The sequence below is a fragment of the Dendrobates tinctorius genome, unplaced genomic scaffold, assembly GCF_039654945.1.
Source record: "Dendrobates tinctorius isolate UK_male_01 unplaced genomic scaffold, ASM3965494v1 ptg000294l, whole genome shotgun sequence".
NCBI classification, from domain to species: domain Eukaryota; kingdom Metazoa; phylum Chordata; class Amphibia; order Anura; family Dendrobatidae; genus Dendrobates; species Dendrobates tinctorius.
The window spans coordinates 2,345,366-2,372,077 of record NW_027361961.1 but is presented as its reverse complement, the minus strand read 5'-3'; the positions used below and the strand labels follow the sequence as shown (position 1 = coordinate 2,372,077).

Genomic DNA, 26,712 nt, shown 5'->3' with positions numbered 1-26,712 from the left:
ACCAGAGAGGCCCTGCCAAAAGGCTCCCACCAAGCCCTCATTGTTCCACCCCAACTCAGAGGACAGGGTGCGAAACCGAATGGCGTACTGACCTACCGAAAGCGGGCCCTGGTGGAGATTAAACAGCGCCTCGATAGTAGAGACCAAGCGACCAGGTTCATCGAACACCTTCCGAAAGGTGTCCAAAAAAATTGGGAGTTGGGAGACAATGGGGTTGTCCCGCTCCCAGAGGGGGTTTACCCAAGCTAGAGCCTCACCCTCCAAGTGGGACACCACAAAAGCCACCTTGGCCCGGTTAGTAGAGTACGGCAGAGGGGACAGCTCGAAGTGTAGCGGAGATTGATTTAGGAACCCTCTGCATAATTTGGGATCGCCGTTATACAGTGGGGGTTTCGCAAAACGGGGTGGTGGGTGAGGGGTTGCTGCCTGGTCTGGAGTAGAGGCCACGGTCTGGAGAGCCAGGAGACGGTTATCCACTGAGGCCATGTAATTCAAAATATGAGCCTGAGTGTCGCGCTGCAGTGCGAGCTCCTGCTGGAGACCCGCCATCTGGGGAGCGCTTGTGGGGTCAGAGGCCTGTAAGGACAACAGACGGGATTCCATAGATTTGAGGAAGGACATTATCCTCATTTGGTTCTCCCGTAGGAAGAGGAGTTCCTTTTGAGTCGGGGTCGAGGTACCAGCGGGGTCCATGGCCTGACTATACTGTGAGACTGGAGAGCTCCGGGGGTAGAACCCTCAGGACCGTGACGACGAACCTCCCTCGGGCGAGCTGGCCAGGTGTACCACCCCCTATACAGGGAACGTTAGGGGCAGACCCAAGGGAGACTATCGCCGCGGATGCTGATACCTGGGAACAGCCGGAAGGAGAAGCGGGCAGGGGACGTGCAGGCAACCCGGTGGGAGATGGCGATGACCACAGGGGAGACTGCTGTAGCCGCGGGGACAGAGGTGGACAGCAAGGGAGGAGGCAGGAACGGATTCTGGGTGAGACACTGGAACAGGCGGACAAAGGCAGGAACGGACTGGACCTGGAAGGGAACACAAGGAGGTCACAAGTAGGGAACCAGCGGAGAAAAAGGAAAGGTACAAAGCTCAGAGACAGGAGGAACGCAGGGGAGAGTGGACCCGATATCAAACGTGAACCACAATTGATAGTCAGGCAGGGAGCATAGGGTGAGGCTGCCTGATATAGGGCATGCTGCAGAACTTCCGGGTCAGGGTGCAGCAGTGTCATGGGGCCATGGGATAGGGCTCCTAGTCTAGGGGGCGTGCCTAGATGAGCGCCTGCGTACCAGGAAGGGAGCGGCAGCCGGTCGCAGAACAGGAGGAGAAGCAGCTAATGGACAGGCGCCAGCAGTGGGGAGGGCCGAAAGGACCGGAGGCGCCAGAGAGTCCTAGGCGGTGTGGAGGCACGGGAGGCGGCGGGGGCCACCAGAGTCGAGACAAGAGGAGCCGCGGCATAGGTGGACCGGGCGGCGGCGACAGGAGTACGACCAGCGGGAGCCACGGCAGCGGCGGCCAGAGCAGCCGCAGGGCGAGCTGGAGCCGCGGAAGCAGAAGGGGATATGAGCGTGACATCGTGGTTCTTATGAATAATTTACATTTAACTATTGCTTATATGGGCCTTTGGGGAACCCTTGTTTATTGTAGTTAGATTTTTGCATGCACTTTTGCTATTTTGAGAGTCAGTCTTTTTGAACTTGTTTACCTTCTTGTCTGCTTTTAATTGCTTTTATCCTCATTCCTGCGTATGTTTTGGCATCAATAAAGTATCGTTTTCACTTTTTTGGATATTCCAGCTTATATTGTTTTACTTTGAATTATTGATGCCTCATTTATAGTGGGTACGGAAAGTATTCAGAGAAAGTTCCACAAAGTCAACTATCACTGCAGCCCTCCACCAGTCAGGCGTTTATGGCAGAGTGGCCCGACGGAAGCCTCTCCTCAGTGCAAGACATATGAAAACCCTCAGAGTTTGCTAAAAAACACATGAAGGGACTCCAAGACTATGAGAAATAAGATTCTCTGGTCTGAGACGAAGATAGACCTTTTTGGTGATAATTCTAAGCTGTATGTGTGGAGAAAACCAGGCACTGCTTATCACCTGCCCAATACAATCCCAACAGTGAAACATGGTGGTGACAGCATCATGCTATGGGGGTGTTTTTCAGCTGCAGGGACAGGACAACTGGTTGCTATTGAAGGAAACATGAAAGCAGCCAAGTACAGAGACATCCTGGATGAAGACCTCTTCCAGAGTGCTCTGGACCGCAGACTTGGCCGAAGGTTCACCTTCCAACAAGAAAATTATCCTAAGCACAAAGCTAAAATAACAAAGGAGTGGCTTCAGAACAAATCGGTGACCATTCTTGACTGGCCCAGCCAGAGCCCTGACCTAAACCCAATTGAGTGTAATACGGCCGGGGGGGTAGACACATCAGCACACTCCGTACTCACTGTGCTGTCTGCTGCTTCTTCCCTGGTGCGTCCCACATTCTTCCTGGAGTTCAAAGGACTGGAAGCAGAGCCCAGGATAACTTCAAACAATAAAGATTTATTCTCTTCAGGACACAGCACATCCAATACACCTTTAGCACCAGGGCTGTGGAGTCGGTAAGCCAAACCTGTGACTCCGACTCCTCAATTTCCCTTACACCGACTCCGACTCCAACTCCGACTCCACGACTCCGACTCCCACACATATTGCTTATATTTAAGTGAAAAATTTATTGTAGTACAATGTGAACCTCAGACATTTAATCATTTTTATGATCCAATAATCAAGATATTTAGATAGAACAGAATATATATTGGTGTACTACCCGGTTTTCATTCTTTTTGGTACAGATACGAAATGGATAGACAGAAATGGATAAATGGATAGAGCAGATTTCTAATCTGCTTTTGCTATTGAAAACATTATCTATGAGCTCAAAAACCTTTCAGGTGATACAGTTTTTTAAAAAGCTGATCTGCTTTTGCAGCTGAAAAACGTATCCTCAAAAAACACAGGAAAAACGCTGTGTGTGAATGTAGCCTTAGATCAGGAATAGAACAGCCATTTATAGGACATTTCATAACTTTCCCAAACTCCTATGAAAAAATATTCAGCACATCCTGCATTGAATTACTGTACCCAATTTATTATATATTTTAGGAGTCGGAGTCGGTCCATTTTACACCGACTCCAACTCCGACTCCACCAAAATGAGCACCGACTCCGACTCCACGACTCCGACTCCACAGCCCTGTTTAGCACACTTGATACGGTACCAGCAATACATTTTCGTCAGCCTTCCCTAGCACCGTCTTCTTTACCAGAATGGACCACAAAGTTACAACGGGATGAGGAGCCCGGTGAAAAAGGCACTTCAACCTATCTCCCTGGAACCGACTTCAGCCCAGACACGGAAATAATCATCTACTAGGTCGTCCACCCCCTTTTGGTTATCCTCCCTGAGCACTCGCTGGTGGCCCATTCGACTACTTGTTCAGCACCCAGACTTCTGCTAACACTTCATCAGTGACTTCACTGACTTCTTCACCACGTTGCTGCAGATTCCTTGCACTTTACTCTGCTCTGACAATTCTCCCACATCTACTATGGATGGCTAGGGATTCCACTTCACACGCTATATGGCAGCTATACAGCTCAGGAACAGGACATCTGAGCAGCACCAGGGGTCTACCCCCGACTATCTCCAGGAAATCTGTTTAGCTTATTCCCCAGCTACCACTCCTACAATTAACCTCTAAGTGTCCTATAACTATACATTCTTATGCAGTGTACTAAGTGCCCCATCTAGTGGCCTTTTCTCTAACTGCACTGTCCCTAACTTACATGTAATACAATATAGCAATAAACACGTATATACAGCGTACACATCGTAAATACGACACATTTAAATATGGCAATCATATACAGGTAACTAGTGGCAACAACATTTACAGGGCTAGGCCCTGACCCTCTTACATGAGCATCTCTGGAGAGACCTGAAAATGTCTGTCTGCCAATGTTCACCATCCAACCTGATTGAACTGGAGAAGATCTGCAAGGAAGAATGGCAGAGGATCCCCAAATCCAGGTGTGAAAAACTTGTTGCATCATTCCCAAGAAGACTCATGGCGGTACTAGCTCAAAAGGTTGCTTCTACTCAATACTGAGCAAAGGGTCTGAATACTTATGACTATGTGATATTTCAGTTTTTCTTCCGGTGAAGATGGGGTGCAGAGTGCACCGTATTTTTCGGACCATAAGAAGCACTTTTTTCCCCCAAAATTTGGGGGAAAATGGGGGTGCGTCTTATGGTCCAGATGCACTTACCAGGAGACACCATCCGAGGCTGATGGGCGGCGATTTGGCAGATGATCGGTGGTGCGGGGGCTCCGCTGGCATAAGTGGAAATCCTTGAGCCCCCCGCTCATCCATCCCGGGCTGGTGCGACACTTTTGCAGGTGATCGGCATTTTGTGAAAGGAGCCCCCGCATTTCCATAGTTGTAATGCTGATTTGAAAATGGCCGCACATAGTGAGTTCTCGGGAGACAAGATGTCGTCCCGAGAGACGAGATCTCGTCTCCTGAGCTCTCACTCTGCGCTTGCACCGCCTCCTGTGGCCATTTTCCTGAAGCTCAATTCAGCATTACAATTGAGCTTCAGGAAAATGGCCGCAATGTAATGCTGAATTGAGCTTCAGGAAAATGGCCGCCGGAGGCAGCGCATGCGCAGAGTGGGGTCTCCCGAGATCTCACTATGCGCGGTCATTTTCAAATCAGCATTACAACTATGGAAATGCGGGGGCTCCTTTCACAAAATGCCGGCGGAGCCCCTGCACCGCCGATCACCTGCAAAAGTGCCGCACCAGTCCAGGATGGATGTGTGGGGGCTCCAGGATTTCCACCAATGCCGGTGGAGCCCCCGCACCACCAATCATCTGCCAAATCGCCGCCCATCAGCCTAAGATGGATGTGTGGGGGCTTTCACAAAATGGCAGAGCCCCCACACCACCGAACCTGCTGCACCAGCCAGGGATGAGCCAGACCACCTCCTGTGACCCCACTCCACCAGCGCTCCATATCACACCCTACCCCCCAGGTAAGCTGAATAATTCGGACTATAAGACGGACCCTCATTTGACACATTAATTTTTTTTCCCTATTTTTCTTCTGAAAATTTGGGGAGCGTCTTATGTTCCGGTGCGTCTTACAGTCCGAAAAATACGGTAAGTTGTTTTTAGAAATACCCAGTGTCCTCACATTCTTTTCCCTCTTTACTTTCAAAGTCGGCAAACTGGTTCCAGACTACAATACACAATTAGCATATCAGCACACATCAATAAATAAAGATAAACACACACTATGTACAAGTCACTATTACAGACTTACACAGTATGTTATATGGTATATCAATTTTCAAAAACATAGTCGTCTGGTTAATTAAGATATACTCTGGTTTAACAATTTATCTTTATTTAGCTCTATGGCTTTGCAAAAACGCAGAAAAATGCATGCAAAAATGCATTTTTTACCCAACGTCTTTCCTGCCAAGAGGGGCTGAAACCTTGCAGAAATTTCTGCAAGCAAATACGCAACGTGCGCATATTTCCTAAGGGCAAGGTTAAAGAACCATTTACCACCAAAGGTTTATTATAGTTATGGCTCTGCTCCGCACACACACGGCTCTACTCCATACACAAAAAGCCGCACACCTTGTACATATGCGTCTCCGCCCTGTACACACACGGCTCCTCTCCGTACACCTCGCACACACACGGCTCCGCTCCGTACACCTCGCACACACACGGCTCCGCTCCGTACACCTCGTACACACACGGCTCCGCTCCGTACACCTCGTACACACACGGCTCCGCTCCGTACACCTCGTACACACACGGCTCCGCTCCGTACACCTCGTACACACACGGCTCCGCTCCGTACACCTCGTACACACACGGCTCCGCTCCGTACACCTCGTACACACACGGCTCCGCTCCGTACACCTCGTACACACACGGCTCCGCTCCGTACACCTCGTACACACACGGCTCCGCTCCGTACACCTCGTACACACACGGCTCCGCTCCGTACACCTCGTACACACGCGGCTCCGCTCCGTACACCTCGTACACACACGGCTCCGCTCCGTACACCTCGTACACACACGGCTCCGCTCCGTACACCTCGTACACACACGGCTCCTCTCCGTGCACCTCGTACACACACGGCTCCGCTCCGTACACCTCGTACACACACGGCTCCGCTCCGTACACCTCGTACACACACGGCTCCGCTCCGTACACCTCGTACACACGCGGCTCCGCTCCGTACACCTCGTACACACGCGGTTCCGCTCCGTGCACCTCGTACACACACGGCTCCGCTCCGTGCACCTCGTACACACGCGGCTCTGCTACATCCACCCTGTAAACCCCTCCTGACCCCACACATAACCTTCCCCTCATCCAGCACGATGACAACCAGCACAGCAGAGGCCTGCATACACTGAGGCCTTGATCATGTGACCCCTGACTCCTCCCCTCCTGTGACCTCATCCCAGGTCCTGTGCGCACAGAGCGGCCATATATGTGGAGTGCGGCTCTGCAGGTGGAGGTAGGTGCTGATGATTTCCCATTACTAGGAACAGGCTGCATTAACCCCTTCAGCACTGAGACTCTTTTGGGTATTCCTTGTGGTGTGAACAGTGACATAACAGCTGTGGACAGAATGCGGTTTAGCTGGTTCCCAGCTCCACATTAGGTCCCAGGTTATCCGACAAGCTATAGCGCTTGCTGAATAAGCTGCAGAGGGATCCCGGATACATGGAGCGCATCAGCTGATCGGTGCCGCAGCTATGTCACAGTCACAGCACATAGAGAGCCTGTATGTTCCGCTCTCCTTGCATGTGCTTTGACAGTGACACAGCCACGACACATGCAGCTACGGTGCTGATCGGCTGGCTCCTTCGATGAATCCGGGCTCCCTCTACAGCTTATTCGGCAAGCGTTATAGCTTGCCATATAAGCGGGGACCCAAAGAAATTTGCTCAATTCTAGTGATGAGTGACCGCACTCTCCACTCGATTATCACCGGTGATCGGACACTATGCTCAAGTTCTTGTCTCGCATGATTTGCCACTGATAGACAGCCAGTAACCATGCGGGGATTGCCCGCCATACACGGTAATATTGTAGTCATGTTGGCTCCTGACATTACTGTGACTGTCTGTCCACATCACGTTATTGGGTTTATAGAAGACCCGGTGACACATCGTCCTCAGGAAGCATTTCAGGCAGAGTTGGTATGGGAGGGTGAACTTGGATTAATGTCCACCATCTCTAAGGGTGTATGTAATCTTTTTTAAATCTAATAAATAATTTAAAAAAAAGTGTGGGGACCCCTCTAATTTTGATAGCCGGCCAAGGTAAAGCAGACAGCTGGGGGCTGATATTACCAGGCTGTTAAAGTCCATAGATATTGGCCCCTTCACAGCCTAAAAATACCATCCCCGGCACTTTGCCTGGCTCTTCCCCTTTGCCCTGGTGCTTTGGCAATCGGAGTAATATCTTTGGAGGTTGATGGCAGCTGTGTATTGCAAGCTGATGCCATGCCCAGGGGTTATTAGTAGAGAGGCGCTTATCAGACTCCCCCAATGACTAACCCAATAAATTAAAAGAAAAAACACAAAAATTTTATTTCAACAAACGTCTTCTTCCAGTACCGCCATCCACCCACATACAGTATAATGTTCCCACAGTACCTCCATCCTCAATTTTATTTTGCAACATTTTAACACTTGTTTCTTGTTTTTTTAACCCCTTAAGCCCCAAGAGTGGTTTGCACGTTCATGACCGGGCCAATTTTTACAATTCTGACCACTGTCCCTTTATGAGGTAATAACTCTGAAACGCTTCCATGGATCCCAGTGATTCTGACATTGTTTTCTCGTGACATATTGTACTTCATGTTAGTGGTAAAATTTCATTCATATAACTTGCACTTATTTGTGAAAAAATGGAAATTTGGCGAAAATTTTGAAAATTTCGCAATTTTCCAACTTTGAATTTTTATGCCCTTAAATCACAGAGATACGGCACACAAAAAACTTAATAAATAACATTTCCCACATGTTTACTTTACATCAGCACAATTTTGGAACCAAATTTCTTTTTTGTTAGGAAGTTATAAGGGTTAAAAATTGACCAGCGATTTCTCATTTTTGCAACATCATTTTATTTTTATGGACCACATCACATTTCAAGCCACTTTGAGGGGTCTATATGATAGAAAATACCCAAAAGTGACACCATTCTAAAAACTGCACCCCTTAACGTGCTCAAAACCACATTCAAGAAGTTTATTAACCCTTTAGGTGCGTCACAGGAATTTTTTGAATATTTAAAAAAAAATGAACATTTAACTTTTTTTCACAAAAAAAATACTTCAATTTCAATTTTTTTTATTTTACCAAGTGTAACAGGAGAAATTGGACTGCAAAAGTTATTGTGCAATTTGTCCGGAGTACGCTGATAGCTGATATGTCGGGGGGAACCACTGTTTCGGCGCATGACAGAGCTCAGAAGGGAAGGAGCGCCATTTGACTTTTTCAATGCAAAATTGGCTGGAATTCAGATTGGACGCCATGTCGCGTTTGGAGAGCCCCTGATGTGCCTAAACAGTGGAAACCCCCACAAGTAACCCCATTTTGGAAACTAGACCCCCCAAGGAACTTATCTAGATATATGGTGAGAACTTTGAACCCACAAGGGCTTCACAGAAGTTTATAACGTACAGCGGTACAATTAAAAAATCATATTTTTTCTACAAAAATGATCTTTTCACCCCCAATTTTTATTTTTCCAAGGGTAACAGGACACTAAAAGTTATTGTGCAATTTGTCCAGAGTACGCGGATACCCCATATTTGGGTGTAAATGACTATTTGGGCACATGGCAGAGCTCGGAAGGGAAGCAGCGCCATTTGACGTTTTTGGCTGGAATTGAGATCGGACAGCATGTCGCGATTGGAAAACCCCTGATGTACCAAAACAGTGGAAACCCCCCCCACAAATGACACCATTTTGGAAACTAGACCCCCCAAGGAACTTATCTAGATGAGAACTTTGAACCCCCCAGTGCTTCACAGAAGTTTATAACGCCCGGGCGTGAAAATAAAAAAATCGTATTTTTTCCACAAACATGATCTTTTAGTCACCAATTTTTTTATTTTCCCAAGGGTACCAGGAGAAATTGGACCCCAAAAGTTGTTGTCCAATTTGTCCTGAGTACGCTGATACCTCATATGTGGGAGAAAACTACTGTATGGGCACACGTCGGGGCTCGGAAGGGAAGTAGTGACGTTTTGGAATGCAGACTTTGATGGAATGGTCTGCAGGTGTCATGTTGCCTTTGGAGAGCCCCTAATGTACCTAAACAGTGGAAACCCCCCACAAATGACCCCATTTTGGAAACTAGACCCCTAAGGAACTTATCTAGATGTGTGGTGAGCACTTTGAACCCCCAAGGGCTTCACAGAAGTTTATAATGCCCAGGCATGAAAATAAAAAAATCGTATTTTTTCCACAAATATTATCAATTAGTCTCCAATTTTTTTATTTTCCCAAGGGTACAAGGAGAAATTGGACCCCAAAAGTTGTTGTCCAATTTGTTCTGAGTATGCTGATACCTCATATGTGGGAGAAAACTACTGTATGGGCACACATCAGGGCTCAGAAGGGAAGTAGTGACGTTTTGGAATGCAGACTTTGATGGAATAGTCTGCGGGTGTCATGTGCGTTTGGAGAGCCCCTGATGTACCTAAACTATTGAAACTCCCCACAAGTGACCCCATTTTGGAAACTAGACCCCCCACAGAACTTATCTAGATGTGTGGTGAGCACTTTGAACCCCCAAGTGCTTCACAGAAGTTTATAACGCCTGGGCGTTTTTTATTTTCCTAAGGGTAACAGGAGAAATTGGACCCCATAAATTGTTTTGCAATTTGACCTGAGTAGGCTGATACCCTACATGTGGGGGTAAAACACTGTTTGGGCGCATGGCAGAGCTTGGAAGGGAAGGAGCACCATTTGACTTTTTCAGCGCAGAATTGGCTGAAATTGAGATCAGATGCCATGTTGCGTTTGGAGATCCCCTGATGTGCCCAAACAGTGGAAACCCCCCAATTCTAACTCCAACCCTAACCCCAACACACCCCTAACTCTAACCCTAGCCCTAACCCTAATGGGAAAATGGAAATAAATACATTTTTTTAATTTTATTATTTTTCCCTAAGGGGTGATAACGGGGGGTTTGATTTACTATTTATGGCGGGTTTTTATGTTTGGCGGCCGTCACACGCTAAAAGACGCTTTTTATTGTAAAAATAGTTTTTGCATCACCACATATTAAGAGCTATAATTTTTCCGTATTTTGACCCACCGAGTCATGTGTGGTCTTATTTTTTGCGGGACGAGTTGACGTTTTTATTGGTATCATTTTTGGGTACGTGACATTTTTTTATCGCTTTTTATTCCGATTTTTGGGACGCAGAATGAACAAAAACCAGCGTTTCATGAATTTCTTTTGAGGGGTGCGTTTAGATCGTTCCGCGTGCGGTAAAATTGATAAAGCGGTTTTATTCTTCGGGTCAGTACGGTTACAGCGATACCTCATTTAGGTCTTTTTTTTATGTTTTGACGGTTTTATGCAATGAAAACTATTTTATATAAAAAATAATTATTTTTGCATCGCTTTATTCTGCGAGCTATAACTTTTTTATTTTTTGGCGGATGACGCTGAATGGCGGCTCGTTTTTTGCGGGACAAGATGACGTTTTCAGCAGTACCATGGATATTTATATGCATCTTTTTGATCGTGCGTTATTGCACTTTTTGTTCGGTGGTATAATAATAAATCATTATTTTTTGCTTCGTTTTTTATTTTTATTTTTTAAGGGGTTCGCTAAAGGGGTTAACTAATGGGACAGTTTTATAGGACGGGTCATTACGGATGCGGCGATACCAAATATGTGTACTTTTATCGTTTTTTTTTTTTTTATTTTCAAAAAATGAATTTATTGGGGAATATTTTTTTTTTTTTTACTAATTTATTTAGCGATTTTTTTAAAATTATTTTTCCACTTTTTTTTTTAACTTTATTACATTGTCCCAGGTGGGACATCACTGTCCTGTGACAGATCGCTGATCTGTCACATCACAGATCACTGTGACAGATCAGCAATCTGTTACAGGCAGTGCAGCAGGCTTCCTCATGCCTGCGCTTTGCAGGCAGTGAGGAAGTCAGCTCCCTACAGGCCACCGAAGGTCCCCGTCGCCATCTTGGATCTGGGGGGCTGTAGGGAAAGTGCCCCCCGCAGCAGCGCTGCACATTGCGCTGCCGTGGGGGGCTCAGGGAAGCACGGAGGGAACCCCCTCCCTGCCGATGCTTCCCTTTAACGCCCGGTACACCGCGATCGTGTTTGAACGCAGTGTACAAGGGGTTAACGTGACACATTGTGCCGGGTGTCAGCTGTGATAATCAGCTGACACCCGGCCACGATCAGCGGCACTCACCACGTGGGTGCCGCTGATCGCTGTGACGTACTATCCCGTCCCTTGGAATTAAGTCCCAGGGCATATGGACGGGATAGTACGTCTCATGGCAGAAAGGGGTTAATGTAATATATGAAAGCCTACATCAATATACCCCAAAAAACCATCATATCCAGAAAAAAAAACACTGTACATGGAGACATTGGCCTCAGATATCTCCTGTCTTGTTGTTCTTACAAACAAGCTTTTATAAAAGCCTCAAATTTCTGTGTGTGAATCAGACCTGAGATCTAACATTAATTTATATATCAACCCCAGTCAAAAAACAGGGGATAAAGAGGCATAGGCAAAATTTGAAATAAAATTAAATATTTATTTGTAACATTTAAAATACAATTTCCAAGGGAGTCTCCCAAACAGGTAAGAAAGAAGGGGACAATGAGCAAAACCAAAAAACCAGTAGTGGTAAAAACACCATAGCAATGGTTAATATTGATAATGGCTAGAGTCATCCCTGGTATCCACCAAAAGCAAATCAGTTTACAAATGCATAGTGCCCATATATTGCAGCGGTATCAACCAAAAATGAGTAACCATATCCCAGCCTGTAAATCCTTATTTATGCAGAGCTCACCGCTGATAGTAATATCGGCAAGGTTGGCTTACCATTGCGCATGCGCTATTTTCCAGAATTCCCCTCTAGTAAATCTGACTTCCTGATTCAAGCGCCTGGAACGCAGGCGTGGAACGCACTGCGTACCATAGTGGCGCATGTCCGGAAGTCATGGGGTGATCCCAAAGCGCGCATGCGCCACCAGACCAGCCGAGACATGAAAAGACGCTGTAATGTTTGCTCAATGAATAAAAGGGAAATGCAAATACAATATACAGCGTCTTTTCACGTGTCTCGGCTGGTTTGGTGGCGCATGTGAGCTTTGGGATCACCTGATGACTTCCGGACATGCGCCACTATGGTATGCAGTGCGTTCCACGCATGCGTTGCAGGCGCATGAATCAGGAAGTCAGATTTACTAGAGGGGAATTCCGGAAAATAGCGCATGCGCAATGGTAAGCCAACCTTGCTGATATTACTGTCGGGTATGAGCTCTGCATAAATAAGGATCACGCGGCACATAACACACATTGCCCCCATTGTGAAGACACCATTAAGGCAAAATGGCGCGGTCGGGCAGCGGGCATCACAAGACCAGGACACACGTCTATGTAGGTAAGATGATGTTTGTTTATTAGCGCTGGTTTTTTATACCCGCACTGAAGCATTTTATAAATTTACAGGCTGGGATTTGGTTACTCATTTTTGGTTGATACCGCTGCAATATATGGGCACTATGCACTTGTAAACTGATTTACTTTTCGTGGATATCCAGTGATAACTCTAGCCATTATCAATATTAACCATTGCTATGGTGTTTTTACCACTACTGGTTTTTTGGTTTTGCTCATTGTCCACTTCTTACCTGTTTGGGAGACTCCCTTGGAAATTGTATTTTAAATGCTCGGATGGGCAGGGCCACCTCTGTCTGTCCAGGGGGATGTACAAGCAGTGGAGCCGCTGGCGCGATGACTTTGCCCAGGGCCTAGCCCACCTGGCAGTCCTGGAGGACTCGTGCTTCCCGCACCAACTGCTGGAATACCTGTCCTTGGGCCGTGTGGGAATCCCACTGTTTCAAGGTCTCGTGTGGGATCATTGAGGAGTAGGTTGTCAAACTCCCGCAGTATGTTCATGCCCAGAATGACTGGGTGCTGTTTATCAGTTTCTCCGTGGGTCAGAACCACTCCTCTGTGGCCGAGGAATTTACCCACACCACCCTGGCAACAGGGACCGGTAGTTGATTGGCGGCTACTAGTCTGATCATGGGCCCCCACTGGGGTCTCGCTGCCTCGGGGAAATTCTGCTGGAAATAAGTTGCAGGCATAGTTGTTACTTGTGACCCCGTATCCACCAGGCACCGGACGGCACGGCCCTCGACTTCTGCCCATACCACCGGACACCTTGCGTCCAAATCTTCGGGACTTCCACCACCCCTAATTGTGGTTTCTAGCTCCGAGCGGCGTCCCCCCAGCCCGGAGACCTCTAGTTTAATGGCCACCGGGGTGGGTATCTCACATGCCGCGGACACTCTCGGGCGAAGTGGCCTGGCTCCCCGCACTCATAACACCGGGTCTGCGAGGTCTGTCCGCCCCGGGTGGGCCGAAGCCCCCAGGGACCAGGGTTGATACTAGGCCATCCAATCCCAGACACAGTCCTTCTTTTCACTTCAGCCAACTCGCCCTGGATGTTCTTCAACTCCTGTTTCATTTCCTCTACCCAGTGAGGCTCCGCAACTACGTTCAGAGAAGCCTCCACACTCCGGACCTTCCCCACGGTGACCGCCATTCCTTGCTCCTGTTCTCGAGCGCGTGCCTGACTTCCCACTTTGGAAAAGTCTATACGTGGATTCATTCTAATCTGCTCCCGTAATGCCTGCTTTATTAACGGGTCCTGCAGTCCAGTCACCAACAGGTCGTGTACTGTAATGTCAACAGGTCCTACCCCTACGCTGTCCTTTCTTTCGATGGCCGTGTGCAATTCTTGGAGGACATTCATATACTGGGTGATGGTCTCCCCCTGCATCTGACTGAACAACCGGGTTCTTAACTGTCCCACATTGGTTGGGTCCCCATGGGTCTGTTCTAAAATCTGTAAAACCTTGTCAAAGGTGTTGCGGTGTCCCGTGGGCTTCAACATCACTGAATTCCGAGCCTCCCCGTCTAATGCCATGAGAGCTACTTCTGCTTCCAGGTCAGGAGTAATTGGGTGCATTTGAAAGAGCCCCCTCATTCGCTCTGTTCAGCTCCATAGCATGGTATTGGAGCTAGAAAATCTAGGCAGGTTGCTCAGCATAGCCCCCAACGAAATGCTGGAACGAGGGCCCTTGCCAATTGTTGAGTTCACGGACCTGCCATGGTCTGGGGCATCGTTGTCTGCGCTCGGAGACTGCATCCTGCCGACCTGCTGTTACCTACACTTGGCGTAGTCGGCATGGTGGTTACTCCATCACAAGACTCCATCAGGGCCGGTTGTGCCCCAACTCCGCCTGGGCGCTGGGGTGCCCGAAGACTACTCCAAATCTTCAGCAGCTGGGCCCAGCGGCTGTGTCGCCAAAGGTTGAACTGATGGACAGGTCTGCCTGTGGTGTGAGAAGCAGGGGGACAGCGCAGTGTAGGTACAGGGGCGCTGAGATAAAGAGAAAGGGGTGCCGTGTCGCAGTTTGACCGTTAGAGGGCAGTGGGGAGTGTAGGAGTGTGCTGTGAAGCTGCCATTGGTCAAATTAACTGTCAGGTGATAGTGGGCGGGGCTACCAGGACTGGGAGTATAAGAGGTCAGGGAAGGTTCTGGAAAGTTCAGTCAGCTAGGGGAGCTCACTAGTAAGGAGGTTCTGCTGTAGTGACAGGGACGGTAGAAAGCTTTCAGAGAGGAACTGACAGTTGAGACGGTCACGAGGGGTGGCCCAGAGTAGCCACAGACCGAGACGGTCTGAGGGTGTAAAACGGACGGTGTACTTTGAATGGTGAAGCGCTGTGGTGGATGTGCCTAGGGCAGCCACAGTGGGAAGAGCCACAGAGGACACCATGACCGAGAAAATAAGAAGTGAAGGTACCCGGGTCTGCGAGCAAAAGGACTGTGAAATTCCTGTGATGAATTGCGGTGGTTGTCAGAGAAGCGGCCAATAAAAACGGACCTGTTGATTATAACCCTTGTCTCAGTCTCGTGTCTGCCGGCGGCATGAAGCGGGTCACCCCCCATCCCTGTTGTTCTATCTCTCTCATCTCCCCCCGCCCTACCTACATACACCACACGTCACACTCTTTAGGACACATCAGTGACAACTTGTTTAATAAGAGAAAAAGGCAACAATTTATGAACTGTCCCTATTCACAGCAACAGCTGCAGCAGCAGAGGAAATGGCTCCCAGTTGGCTTCCAGGAGCAAACAGTCTCTAGTAGGGCACACACACAGTCCTTGTGCCCGCTGCCCGACAGTCCACAGGTAGCTCTGTTCCTTCCAAGGGGTGCTGTATACTCCCAGCAGGGGAGCACTTCCTGCTCCTGATCCTTTGAGACTGCCTGTCCTGCCTCCTTTATTAACCTCTTCTGTCCTTAAGCTACATATAGTATATAAAACATTAAGACAATACAAACCCAGCACAGCATAACCATGACACATTACATTAATAGATATAGAACACTTTACATGGTACAAAAAGGTAAACATTAATACAATACACATTAATGTATGATTCGCAGTCAGGGCACCGCATGGGGTACCACATACAGCAGGGGTGGGGAACGTCCGGCCCGCGGGCCGTATACGGCTCGCCATATCTTGGTGTGCGGCCCGCAGCCACTTTCCAGGTGCTGCAGTATTGTGCTCAGCAGGGCCATATTTTCCATTTGCACCCCCCCCGATCATACTCACCTCCTCCAGCCGTGCCTGCGCCGCAGCTTCCATGGTCCTGCACTTCCTGTGTGAGTGCGCGCAGTCACGTGGTACCGCTCATTAAAATCATGAATATGGACGCCACTCCTCTCTCATAGGCGTGGCGCCCATATTCATGATCCTAATAAGGGGTACCACTTGACGGCACGCACACAGGAAGAAGCTGTGGCAGGGAATGGACGGTCCAAGTCACAGGTGAGCCAGGGGGAGAAAGGGCGGCGCCGGTGGGGGGAGAATGAGTGGCGGGCGGTGGCAATGGGCGCTTGAGGGGTATAGAATGAGCGCCGGAGGGGGGAGATGGCTGCACTGGGGAGATGGCTGCACTGGGGAAACAGCTGCAGTGTGCAGGGTAATCACGGTACCTCAGGCCCGTTGCTTGGGCTTTCCTGAGCATGCTCAGGTGTCCTCGGAGTGTTTTGGCGTGCTCGGAGATTTAGTTTGTCGACGCATTTGCATGATTTGTGGCTGCTGGACATCCTGAATACATGTGAGGAATGCCTGTTAAGGAATCCCCACATGTATTCATGTCCAGCAGCCGCAAATCATGCAAATGCGTCGACTAACTAAATTTCCGAGCACACCAAAATACTCAGAGGACACCCGAGCATGCTTGGGAAAACCCGAGCAACGAGTATACTCGCTTATCATTATTAATAATTTTATACGGCCCCCAAACGCTATTATAAAATTCCAAATGGCCCTCGGCAGAAAAAAGGTTCCCCACCCCTGACATACAGGGACAGAGACAGGGTGCAACTGAGGGTCCTCGCCACATCCTTACACAAACAGTGGCCAACTTAGCCAGTAACTGGTAGCATGGAGGAGATGTCTTAGTCAGCAATTCATCTTATATTCCAGTCCATATACAACATCTACACGTTCTATCTCCTCATATGTTTCCCTTATTATATCCAGTAATTGTATTATCTTTCTATTCAGGTCTCCACAATATCGGATCCGCTCAATGAAGATCTTCTATATAAGAGAATTGTCCTGATTTACCCATCAATGATGGATATGGACAGAGACAAGATGGCGGAGAGGATATTACACCTCACCCTAGAGATCCTCTTCCGGCTTACTGGAGAGGTGAGAGATTCTGATGATGTCACATTACATCATTCTTATCTATGGGAATAACAGATGGACAGAACTGGAGAGGTTAGGACTCTGGAAATGTCTGTAGTGAGATTTATTAATGTGTCTCTCCATTACCAGGATTACACAGTAGTGAAGAAGACCTCTAGTGAGCACTGTCAGGACCCTGTGTCTGAGGGATGGGGAAGACCCCTGAGCCCAGTCACAGGACCTCCACCTCCTCCACCTCACCCCATGATACATGAGGCCATCAATGACCAGAAGATCCTAGAACTTACCTACAAGATGATTGAGCTTCTGACTGGAGAGGTGACACTGCTGGGAATGCTGGGACATTATACAGTAATGCTATCAAGGTATCGGGGGATGACGGTATCATTGTATGTCTCAGGTTTCTATAAGGTGTCGGGATGTCGCCGTCTATTTCTCCATGGAGGAGTGGGAGTACATAGAAGGACAAAAACATCTGTACAAGGATGTCATGATGGAGGTTCCCCAGCCCCTCACATCACCAGGTAATAGACAGGACTAAATACACACGGCCTATAATTATCTATATGTAAAGAATTAATTCAGTCCCTGCATGTGTTTCCTCCAGATCTATCCAGTAAGAGGACAACACCAGAGAGATGTCCCTGTCCTCTTCTTCCACAGAACTGTAAACAAGAAGATCCCAATGTTCCTCAGGATCATCAGGTAGATGGAGAGAAGGTGTCATGAGATCTCCCCTATGATGTGTAGACGGCGGTGAATGTCTTGTGCTCACTCTTGTTTTATCCACCAGTATTCTATGTTTTATACTTGTGTAATGAGAATGGTGGAGATGGCAGGATTAGAGCTTATCATAGATGTGACGTCTCCATCTGTCTGTGCCTTTTACAATATTTATTTCAGGGTGAAGATCTGACCCATATTAATACTACAGAGACATATGTGAGGGGTGATGAGGTGTGTAAAGTGGCAATTCCTACATATGACTACCCAGGTGAGTAGTAACCACAAAATGCTGAGAAGTCACAGATTTTTTTCAGTCATTGCCTCTCGCTGCTTTATCGGTGGTGTAGTCAATCGTGTCATCATCGCTTTCTCTTTAGACCACTTCATTCTCCTCCACCCAAAACTGTTCAAATGACTTTGGGCATTGAAAGCCCTTTTCTATAGAACTTACAACCTGGCGGATCCACCTACCTCCTGGGATTAGAAGGCGCTGACCGTTACCTGCCCACATCTGTAAACTATAAAGCCAAATGACAGCGTTTGTATAATGTGCAGACAAGTTAGAAAATCAGTTGAAGAAACATATTATGATTGGTCACTTAGAGAAAGCCGAGGGTAAACATGTTGCCTTTGTAGCAGCAATGTCGGTGTCTTTGCATGGTCCTTTTCCATTCTCCCGGCAGGAACGCCGCCATACTCGCCTCCCTGGCCACTTGTTGGTGTCTCTGTTCCCTGTTGCCTATTGCTTTTCTGGGCCTGTGCACGCTGCGGAGGGCTTCCTGTGGCACGTCTAGTGTGCACTTCCCAATTTTTTAATGGGCAGCACGCGCACTTTGCAAATAGCTGGAAGGCATCCGGTATATAATATACCCTCCCCAGTAGGGAGGTGCCTCACTAACTCCTGTAGTTAGTGTTTGTGCAACTAGCATGTTGCCAGGTTCCTGTCCTTGAGTCCCATATTGGTTGAACCTGTTCCTGAAACGCGTATTGCTAAACAAGCACCACTGTCCGTCCTGGATAGTTTTCCAGAATCCTAACTGTCTGAACAAGGATCAGTGTCTATCCAGTCTGGTGATCCAGAATCAGTACCGTTTAAACCAGCTCTGATATCTAGTTTACAGTATCTGAATCCTGTCCTGCCAAAGCGTCCGAGTCCATGACCATTACTGAGATCCTGACCCTTGGGGTCAACTAATGCAGTATCGTGGACTACCCAAGGTTGATACCTGGTGGCTACCTGCAGCACATGCTTAACTCCACCATTAGGAGCTTTAGCGAAAACAAGGTAGCCACTTAGCCACACTCCTCCTGGGGAAGCATGGCTCATGGCACAGTGTGTCCACTATCCATGTGTGTTAAAGTTTGTTCAAGACATGGACCCTGCTAATCCCAATGCCTCTTCTCACTCTGAGTTATTCAAAAAGATGTTTGCCACCCAGATCAGTTGGAAAAGATTCTGTCTTTGCGGACAATGAATAGCCGTTTGGAAACCCTGAAGTTGACTTCTTCATCCACTCCACCTCAAAGTGCAGCATCTATAGCCGTGACTTATGCACTTGGAGCTAATCCACGTCTGTCTGCTACACAATGTTATGATGGGGATACTAAGCAGTGCCGTGGTTTCCTGAACCAGTGTACGCTGCACTATGAACTATTTTCCCATAAGTTTCCCTCTGATCATGCTAAAGTGGTATTCCTAATGTTCCACATAGCAGGAGAGGCCTTAGCGTGGCTCGACCTTTTGTGGAAGAGAGGGAACCCTGTGACATCAGATCTGCAGGCCTTCCTGGTGGCCATCCGTAAGGTACAGTGCGTTGCGAAAGTATTCGGCTCCTTGGAACTTTTCCACCTTTTCCGACATATCATGCTTCAAACATAAATATACCAAATGTAAAGTTTTGGTGAAGAATCAACAACAAGTGGGACACATTTGTGTAGTTGAATGAAATTCATTGGTTATTTTAAATTTTTGTGGAAATTCAAAAACTGAAAAGTGGGGCGTGCAGTATTATTCGGCCCCTTTACTTTCAGTGCAGCAAACTCACTCCAGAAGTTCATTGTGGATCTCTGAATGATCCAATGTTGTCCTAAATGACTAGTGATGATAAATATAATCCACCTGTGTGTAATCAAGTCTCCGTATAAATGCACCTGCTCTGTGATAGTCTCACGGTTCTGTTTGAAGCACAGAGAGCATCATGAAGACCAAGGAACACAACAGGCAGGTCCGTGATACTGTTGTGGAGAAGTTTAAAGCCGGATTTGGATACAAAATGATTTCCAAAACTTTAACCATCCCAAGGAGCACTGTGCAAGCGATCATATTGGAATGGAAGGCGTATCATACCACTGCAAATCTACCAAGACCCGGCCGTCCCTCTAAACTTTCATCTCAAACAAGGAGAAGACTAATCAGAGATGCAGCCAAGAGGCCCATGATCACTCTTGATGAACTGCAGAGATCTACAGCTGAGGTGGGACAGTCGTACACTGCACAAATCTGGCCTTTATGGAAGAGTGGCAAGAAGAAAGCCATTTCTTAAAGATATCCATAAAAAATGTCATTTAAAGTTTGCAACAAACATGTGGAAGAAGGTGCTCTGGTCAGATGAAACCAAAATCGAACTTTTTGGCAACAATGCCAAAAGATATGTTTGGCGTAAAGGCAACACAGCTCATCACCCTGAACACACCATCCCCACTGTCAAACATGGTGGTGGCAGCATCATGGTTTGGGCCTGCTTTTCTTCAGCAGAGACAGGGAAGATGGTTAAAATTGCTGGGATGATGGAGCCAAATACAGGACCATCCTTGAAGAAAACCTGTTGGTGACTGCAAAATACCTGAGACTGGGACTGAGATTTGTCTTCCAACAAGACAATGATCCCAAACATAAAGCAAAATCTACAATGGAATGGTTCACAAATGAACGTATCCAGGTGTTAGAATGGCCAAGTCAAAGTCCAGACCTGAATCCTATCGAGAATCTGTGGAAAGATCTGAAAACTGCTGTTCACAAACGATCTCCATCAAACCTCACTGAGCTCGAGATGTTTGCTAAGGAAGAATGGGCAAGAATTTCAGTCTCTCTATGTACAAAACTGATAGAGACATACCCCAAGCGACTTGCAGCTGTAATCGCAGCAAAAGGTGGTGCAACAAAGTATTAAGTTAAAGGGGCCGAATAATATTGCACGCCCCATTTTTCAGTTTTTGAATTTCCACAAAAATTTAAAATAACCAATAAATTTCGTTCAACTTCACAATTGTGTCCCACTTGTAATTGATTCTTCACCAAAAATGTACATTTGGTATCTTTATGTTTGAAGCATGATATGTGGGAAAAGGTTAAAAAGTTCCAGGGAGCCGAATACTTTTGCAAGGCACTGTATTCAATGAGCCTGGTTGTGTATCTTCTGCTGCAACTTCCCTTCTCAGACTGTGTCAGGGAGTTCTGTCTGTATTCCACTATGCTGTCTCGTTCCACTCCTTGTCTTCCAAACTTATTTGGAACGATGAAACTTTGGTAGCCGCGTTCTGAGAGGGTTTGTCCAGAAGGATTAAGCATGAATTGGCTGGTTGAGACATTCCTGCTACTCTAGATGACCTGATTTCCCTGGCAGTCCGGATCGACCTCAGGCTCCAGTAATGGACCAGAGAGGTGACACAGGAGAGGAAACCGTCGGTGTCTGGCTCCATCCTTTCAGAGACTAATAGTTCCCCAGCCTTCTAAAACAGCTACAGTTGTGCTCACAAGTTTACATACCCTGGCAGAATTTTTTCTTTCTTGGTCTCTTTTTCAGAGAATATGAATGATAACTCGAAAATTTTTTCTCCACTCATGGTTAGTAGTTGGCTGAAGCCATTTTTTGTCAAACTACTGTGTTTTCTCTTTTTATTTATGCAAATTGTATCTTCACAGAGGAAGAGGACTAGAACTATTCCTATTGGAAGTAGCAATCCTAAAAGTCAATGTCGACCCTTTAACAAGCCTTGTTGCATGACTTAGGATAAAACCAACCCAGAATATCAATTTGCAGACACTGTATTTTGGGGTACTGCGCCTCGTCAGTGCAAAGTGTGAGATCTGGTTTGGCTGTGAGAGAGGCGTCTGACCGATATCCAAGAAGTATAATTTCTCTCGAAATGCTTAGCATGTCTTTCTCTGCAAGGAGAAATGATACTTCTCTTTTTAAATCATAATGAGAACCCAAAACATCCAAACGACCCTGATCAAAAGATTACATACCCCATTTCTTAATACCGTGTATTGACCCCTCTAACATCAATGACAGCTTGAAGTCTTTTGTGGTATTTGTGGATGAGGTTCTTTATTTTCTAACATGGTAAATCTGCCCACTCTTCTTGGCAAAAAGTCTCTAGCTTTTGTAAATTCCTGATTTGTCTAGCATGAACTGTGTTCTTGAGATCTCCCCAGAGTGTCTCAATGTTATTGAGGTCAGGAGACTGAGATGGCCAATCCAGAACCTTCAATATGATCTGCTGTAGCCAATGACAGGTCGACTTGGCTTTGTGTGTTGCTTTTCAAAAGCCTTTGAGCCACTAATAGTGTGGAAACCTCTGTTTTCTGTTGACAGATGATTGACCTGAATTGGGGACTTGATTTTATGTGAGATGAGTAGACATTTTTATTTGTATTACTGTATTTTGGCCAACATAACATTGGTAGCTTTTTATTCCATATTTTTGAGGCAGAATGAACAGACAGTTGAACACCATGCTCTACTGATTCATCCTATGAGGTTTTCTATTAGACTGTGAACTGTCATTGTCTCGGTGAATAATTCAGTATTTTTACATAACTTGCTATTTTTATGGACAGTTTAAGTATAAATGTTCGAAAATATAAACTTCAAGGATATTTTATTCAAAAATAATAATTGGTTTTATTCTTAGCAGATGACTGCACCAGGAGATCAGAGGGACAGCTGACATCTTCAATTTTTAAATCAGATGATCTAAACATCCCACAAGATACAATTGAAGTGAATGCTATTACTCCAGATTTACCATCATCTCTTCACTGCAAAGATATATCATCTGATCCTTTGAAACAGGTCCTGTCTTCTGATTCATTACTGACTATTAAGGAAAATCAAAGTCTCAAAATAATCTTTAAAAAAAATATTGCTCCTAAAGCAAAGAAGCCATTTTCACGTTCAGAATGTGGAAATACTTTTCCTCTTGAAAAATCTTTTTTTAATCATCAAAAAATTCACACATCAGAGAATAGATTTTTTTGTTCCAAGTGTGGGCGATGTTTTAACCAGAAATCAAATCTTGTTACACATCAAAGAACTCACACAGAGGAGAAGACTCTTTCATGTTCAGCATGTGGAAAATGTTTTAAATGCAAATCAGATCTTGATAGCCACCAGAGAACACACAGAGGGGAGAAGCCTTTTTCATGTTCAGAATGTGGGAAATGTTTTAAATGGAAAACAAATCTTATCAAACATAAGAGAACCCACACAGGGGAGAAGCCACTTTCATGTTCAGAATGTGGGAAATGTTTTAAATGGAAAACAAATCTTATCAAACATAAGAGAACCCACACAGGGGAGAAGCCATTTTCATGTTCAGAATGTTGGAGATGTTTTACTGAGAAATCAAATCTTATCAAACATCAGAGAACCCACACAAGTGAGAAGCCATTTTCATGTTCAGAATGTGGAAAATGTTTTAAGCGAAAATCAAATTTTGTTCAGCACCAGAGAACTCACACAGGCGAGAAGCCGTATTCATGTTCAGAATGTGGGAAATATTTTAGCCGGAAATGGATTCTTGTTAGACATCAGAGAACCCACACAGGGGAGAAGCCTTTTTCATGTTCAGAATGTGGGAAATATTTTAACCAGAAATGGATTCTTGTTAGACATCAAAAAACTCACACAGGGGAGAAGCTTTATTCATGTTCAGAATGTGGGAAATGTTTTAACCAGAAAGCATATCTTGATATCCATCAGAGAACTCACACAGGGGAGAAGCCTTTTTCCTGTTCAGAATGTGGGAAATGTTTTAACCAGAAGTCGAATCTTGATCGCCACTGGAGAATCCACAGAGGCGAGAATGCCATCCAACTGGTCTCTGTACAGACTAGAAAGGCCTTAGCTGCACAACTAAAACACCACCTCAGACCTAACCCCTTAATAAGTTATTGAGGATTTTCTTGTACCTCCTGAGGAACCTGAGCGGATCCCACAACACACTGTCAAAAAAGAGAAAAGAAAATGTGAAGTAAGATCTGAAAACCCTGGGTGAGAAACTAAAACACTTTCATATAGGGCAAGAAGACAAGCTAAGGAAAACCAAAAATAAAAGGAACAATTATAAGCTCCCAGAAGCCTTACAATGGTAGAAGGAAAAGGTGCTGAATTTTACCAAGCATGGTAAACCACTTAGCTGAAGGGCTGGAACTCCTGAACACACATTCACTAAGAGGTAAACGGGAAAATGAGATACAGTTGGAGAGGAGCAAACAAAGAAAGGAAAACAAAGACAATAGAAACCATTAATAATAATAAATAATAATCTTTATTTTTATATAGCGCATATTTTATATATTCCGCAGCGCTTTACAGTGTAACACACATTATCATCGCTGTCCCCGATGGGGCTCACAATCTAAATTCCTTATCAGTATGTCTTTGGAATGTTGGAGGAAACCGGAGTGCCCAGAGGAGACCCACGCAAACATGGGGAGAACATACAAACTCCTTGCAGATGTTGTCCTTGGTGGGATTCGAACCCAGGACTCCAGCGCTGCAAGGCTGCAGTGTTATCCTCTGAGCCACCGTGCTGCCATTAGCATTTGAACAGGGAAGAAAAGGCAGCAGGTGAGCAAACAGAAGAATCGATCACGCAGCAACATGTCACATGATTGAGTCTCCAAACCAAACTATGACAGTACTCTCACTTCTATGAGGGGCCACCGAACCCTCATAAACCTCTGACATCACTGATGGAACTCTGTCATCAGGCGATTCTTAGTTACATAGGTTGAAAAAAGACAAGGCTCCATCAAGTTTAACCTTTCTTCACAAAATATTCGGTTTTTTTTCACTGCATTATCTATAACCCATAATGTTATATGTACAGAGGAAATAATCCATCCCGTTTTTTTTTTTTTTTTTTTTTAAAAGCTGTTATAGTGTCTGCCATTACTACCTCTTGTAGTGGTTCATTCCATAGTCTGAATGGTCTAACTGTGAAGAACCCTTTCCTATTTAGCTGCCAGAATCATCTTTCTTCCACCTGTAATGAGTGGCACTGGTTCTTAGTATGATATCTGGTTTGAGTAAGTTATGTGCCAGTCCTTTGAACAATCATAGAATCATAGAATGTTAGAGTTGGAACGGACCTCAAGGGTCATCGTGTCCAACCCCCTGCTCAATGCAGGGCGGGATTCACTACACCATCTCAGACAAATATTGTATTGACCACATGTGTTTTACACATATAAATGAGATCTTGGAGACGTCTTTTTTCTAACTAACATGCCCAAATTTTCAACATATCATATGGTAGGCCTTCGATCCTTTGTAATAAACTATTTGCCCACCATTGAACTAACTCTATGTAACGATTTCATCCCTCATTGTGTCTTAGGACACTGACAGCTCAGTCGTCCAGTGTTGTGCAGGGGCGTGCTGAGCTGTCTCTTTTCATTGACAGCTTGGCCATCCAATCTGAGACTGGATGGTGCAGAGCTCTTGTCAGGTGCTCCCTGTTCCCTCGATTACTCAGCTACTTGACTGGGCTGTCAGTCCCAGATAACTGCCAGTTGTAGCTTCAGCTCAGTGTGTTTTTTTTCTCTATGCCTAGTGGTTGATCTATTGTTGCCTTACCTTGATCTCATTGTGATCATCTATTTGGCTAACCCTCTTGACCTGATCCGCTATCCTCCCAAGTATTTTCACATCAGACCCTTACCTGACTTCACCTTTGTCTCTTCCCTCTATTTATGATGTACCCTCCTGGTTATTGATTTCTGCCTCCTTGTCTATCCCAATTCACAGCTAGTCTGTGAGAAGTGACTCAGGATCACTGTAGCTTCTGAGTATCCTTTTAAAAATGTGGATCCCAAAGTTGGATCTCATGATGTGACCTTACAAGTAATTAATAGAGGGGTAACAATATATTGGGATCACATCTCTCTTTTTATGCACCCTACAGTCTTGTTTGCTTTTGCGGCTGCTGATTGACATTTAGTACTGCTGCTCTCCTTACTTGTAACCACAATACTCAAGTTCTTCTCCTGTTCTGTAGTCCTGAGTTTCTTCCATTTAATATATATATATATATGCTACAATAGGATTACTCCGACGTAGGTACATTACTCTACATTTATCAACATTAAATCTGATTTGCCAAGTGTTTGCCCATTCAGACATCTAATAAAGATTGTTTTGTAATATTGTACTGTTCATGTCAGTTTTTAACCGCTTAACAACGTCCAATACGCCTTTTAACGGTGGCAATTAAGGGTACTTATGCCTTCAGGAACAGGAAACCTACAGATACAAACGGGCGGCACCTCTCCCACGCATCTGTTGGTTTCCTGTTCCTGAGGGGACGGGATCCTACAGACAGATGGATCGTCGGCCGGCCGGTGCAGGTAGCGGGGGGTCTCCTACCTCGGCCTGGCGCGGAGCTACTGGAGGATGCCACGGTGGCCCTGGATGGGCAGCACGGAGTTGGCGTGTGCAGCAGGGAGCGGCATCCAGAGGATGTCCGCCTCCATAGGAAGGATCAGCCGCCGCCGTTGAGTATGCCCCCCGGGGTCTCCCGGCTCCGGCGGCGCGATTGCAGTGGTCGGCGGGGCCGGCG

The 26,712-nt window shown here is 46.2% G+C and overlaps 1 protein-coding gene across 1 annotated transcript in view; it reads left to right on the top strand.

Moving 5' to 3' along the window:
* LOC141072981 (uncharacterized) overlaps window positions 1-26,712 on the top strand; it is a 130,340-nt gene that overhangs the window by 66,483 nt on the left and 37,145 nt on the right. The window contains exons 8-13 of the mRNA XM_073560247.1: window positions 16,987-17,136; window positions 17,266-17,454; window positions 17,537-17,660; window positions 17,744-17,841; window positions 18,040-18,130; window positions 22,780-24,036. Of these exons, the coding sequence (XP_073416348.1) occupies window positions 16,987-17,136; window positions 17,266-17,454; window positions 17,537-17,660; window positions 17,744-17,841; window positions 18,040-18,130; window positions 22,780-24,036 (1,909 nt within the window). The remainder of the gene's footprint in view (window positions 1-16,986; window positions 17,137-17,265; window positions 17,455-17,536; window positions 17,661-17,743; window positions 17,842-18,039; window positions 18,131-22,779; window positions 24,037-26,712) is intronic.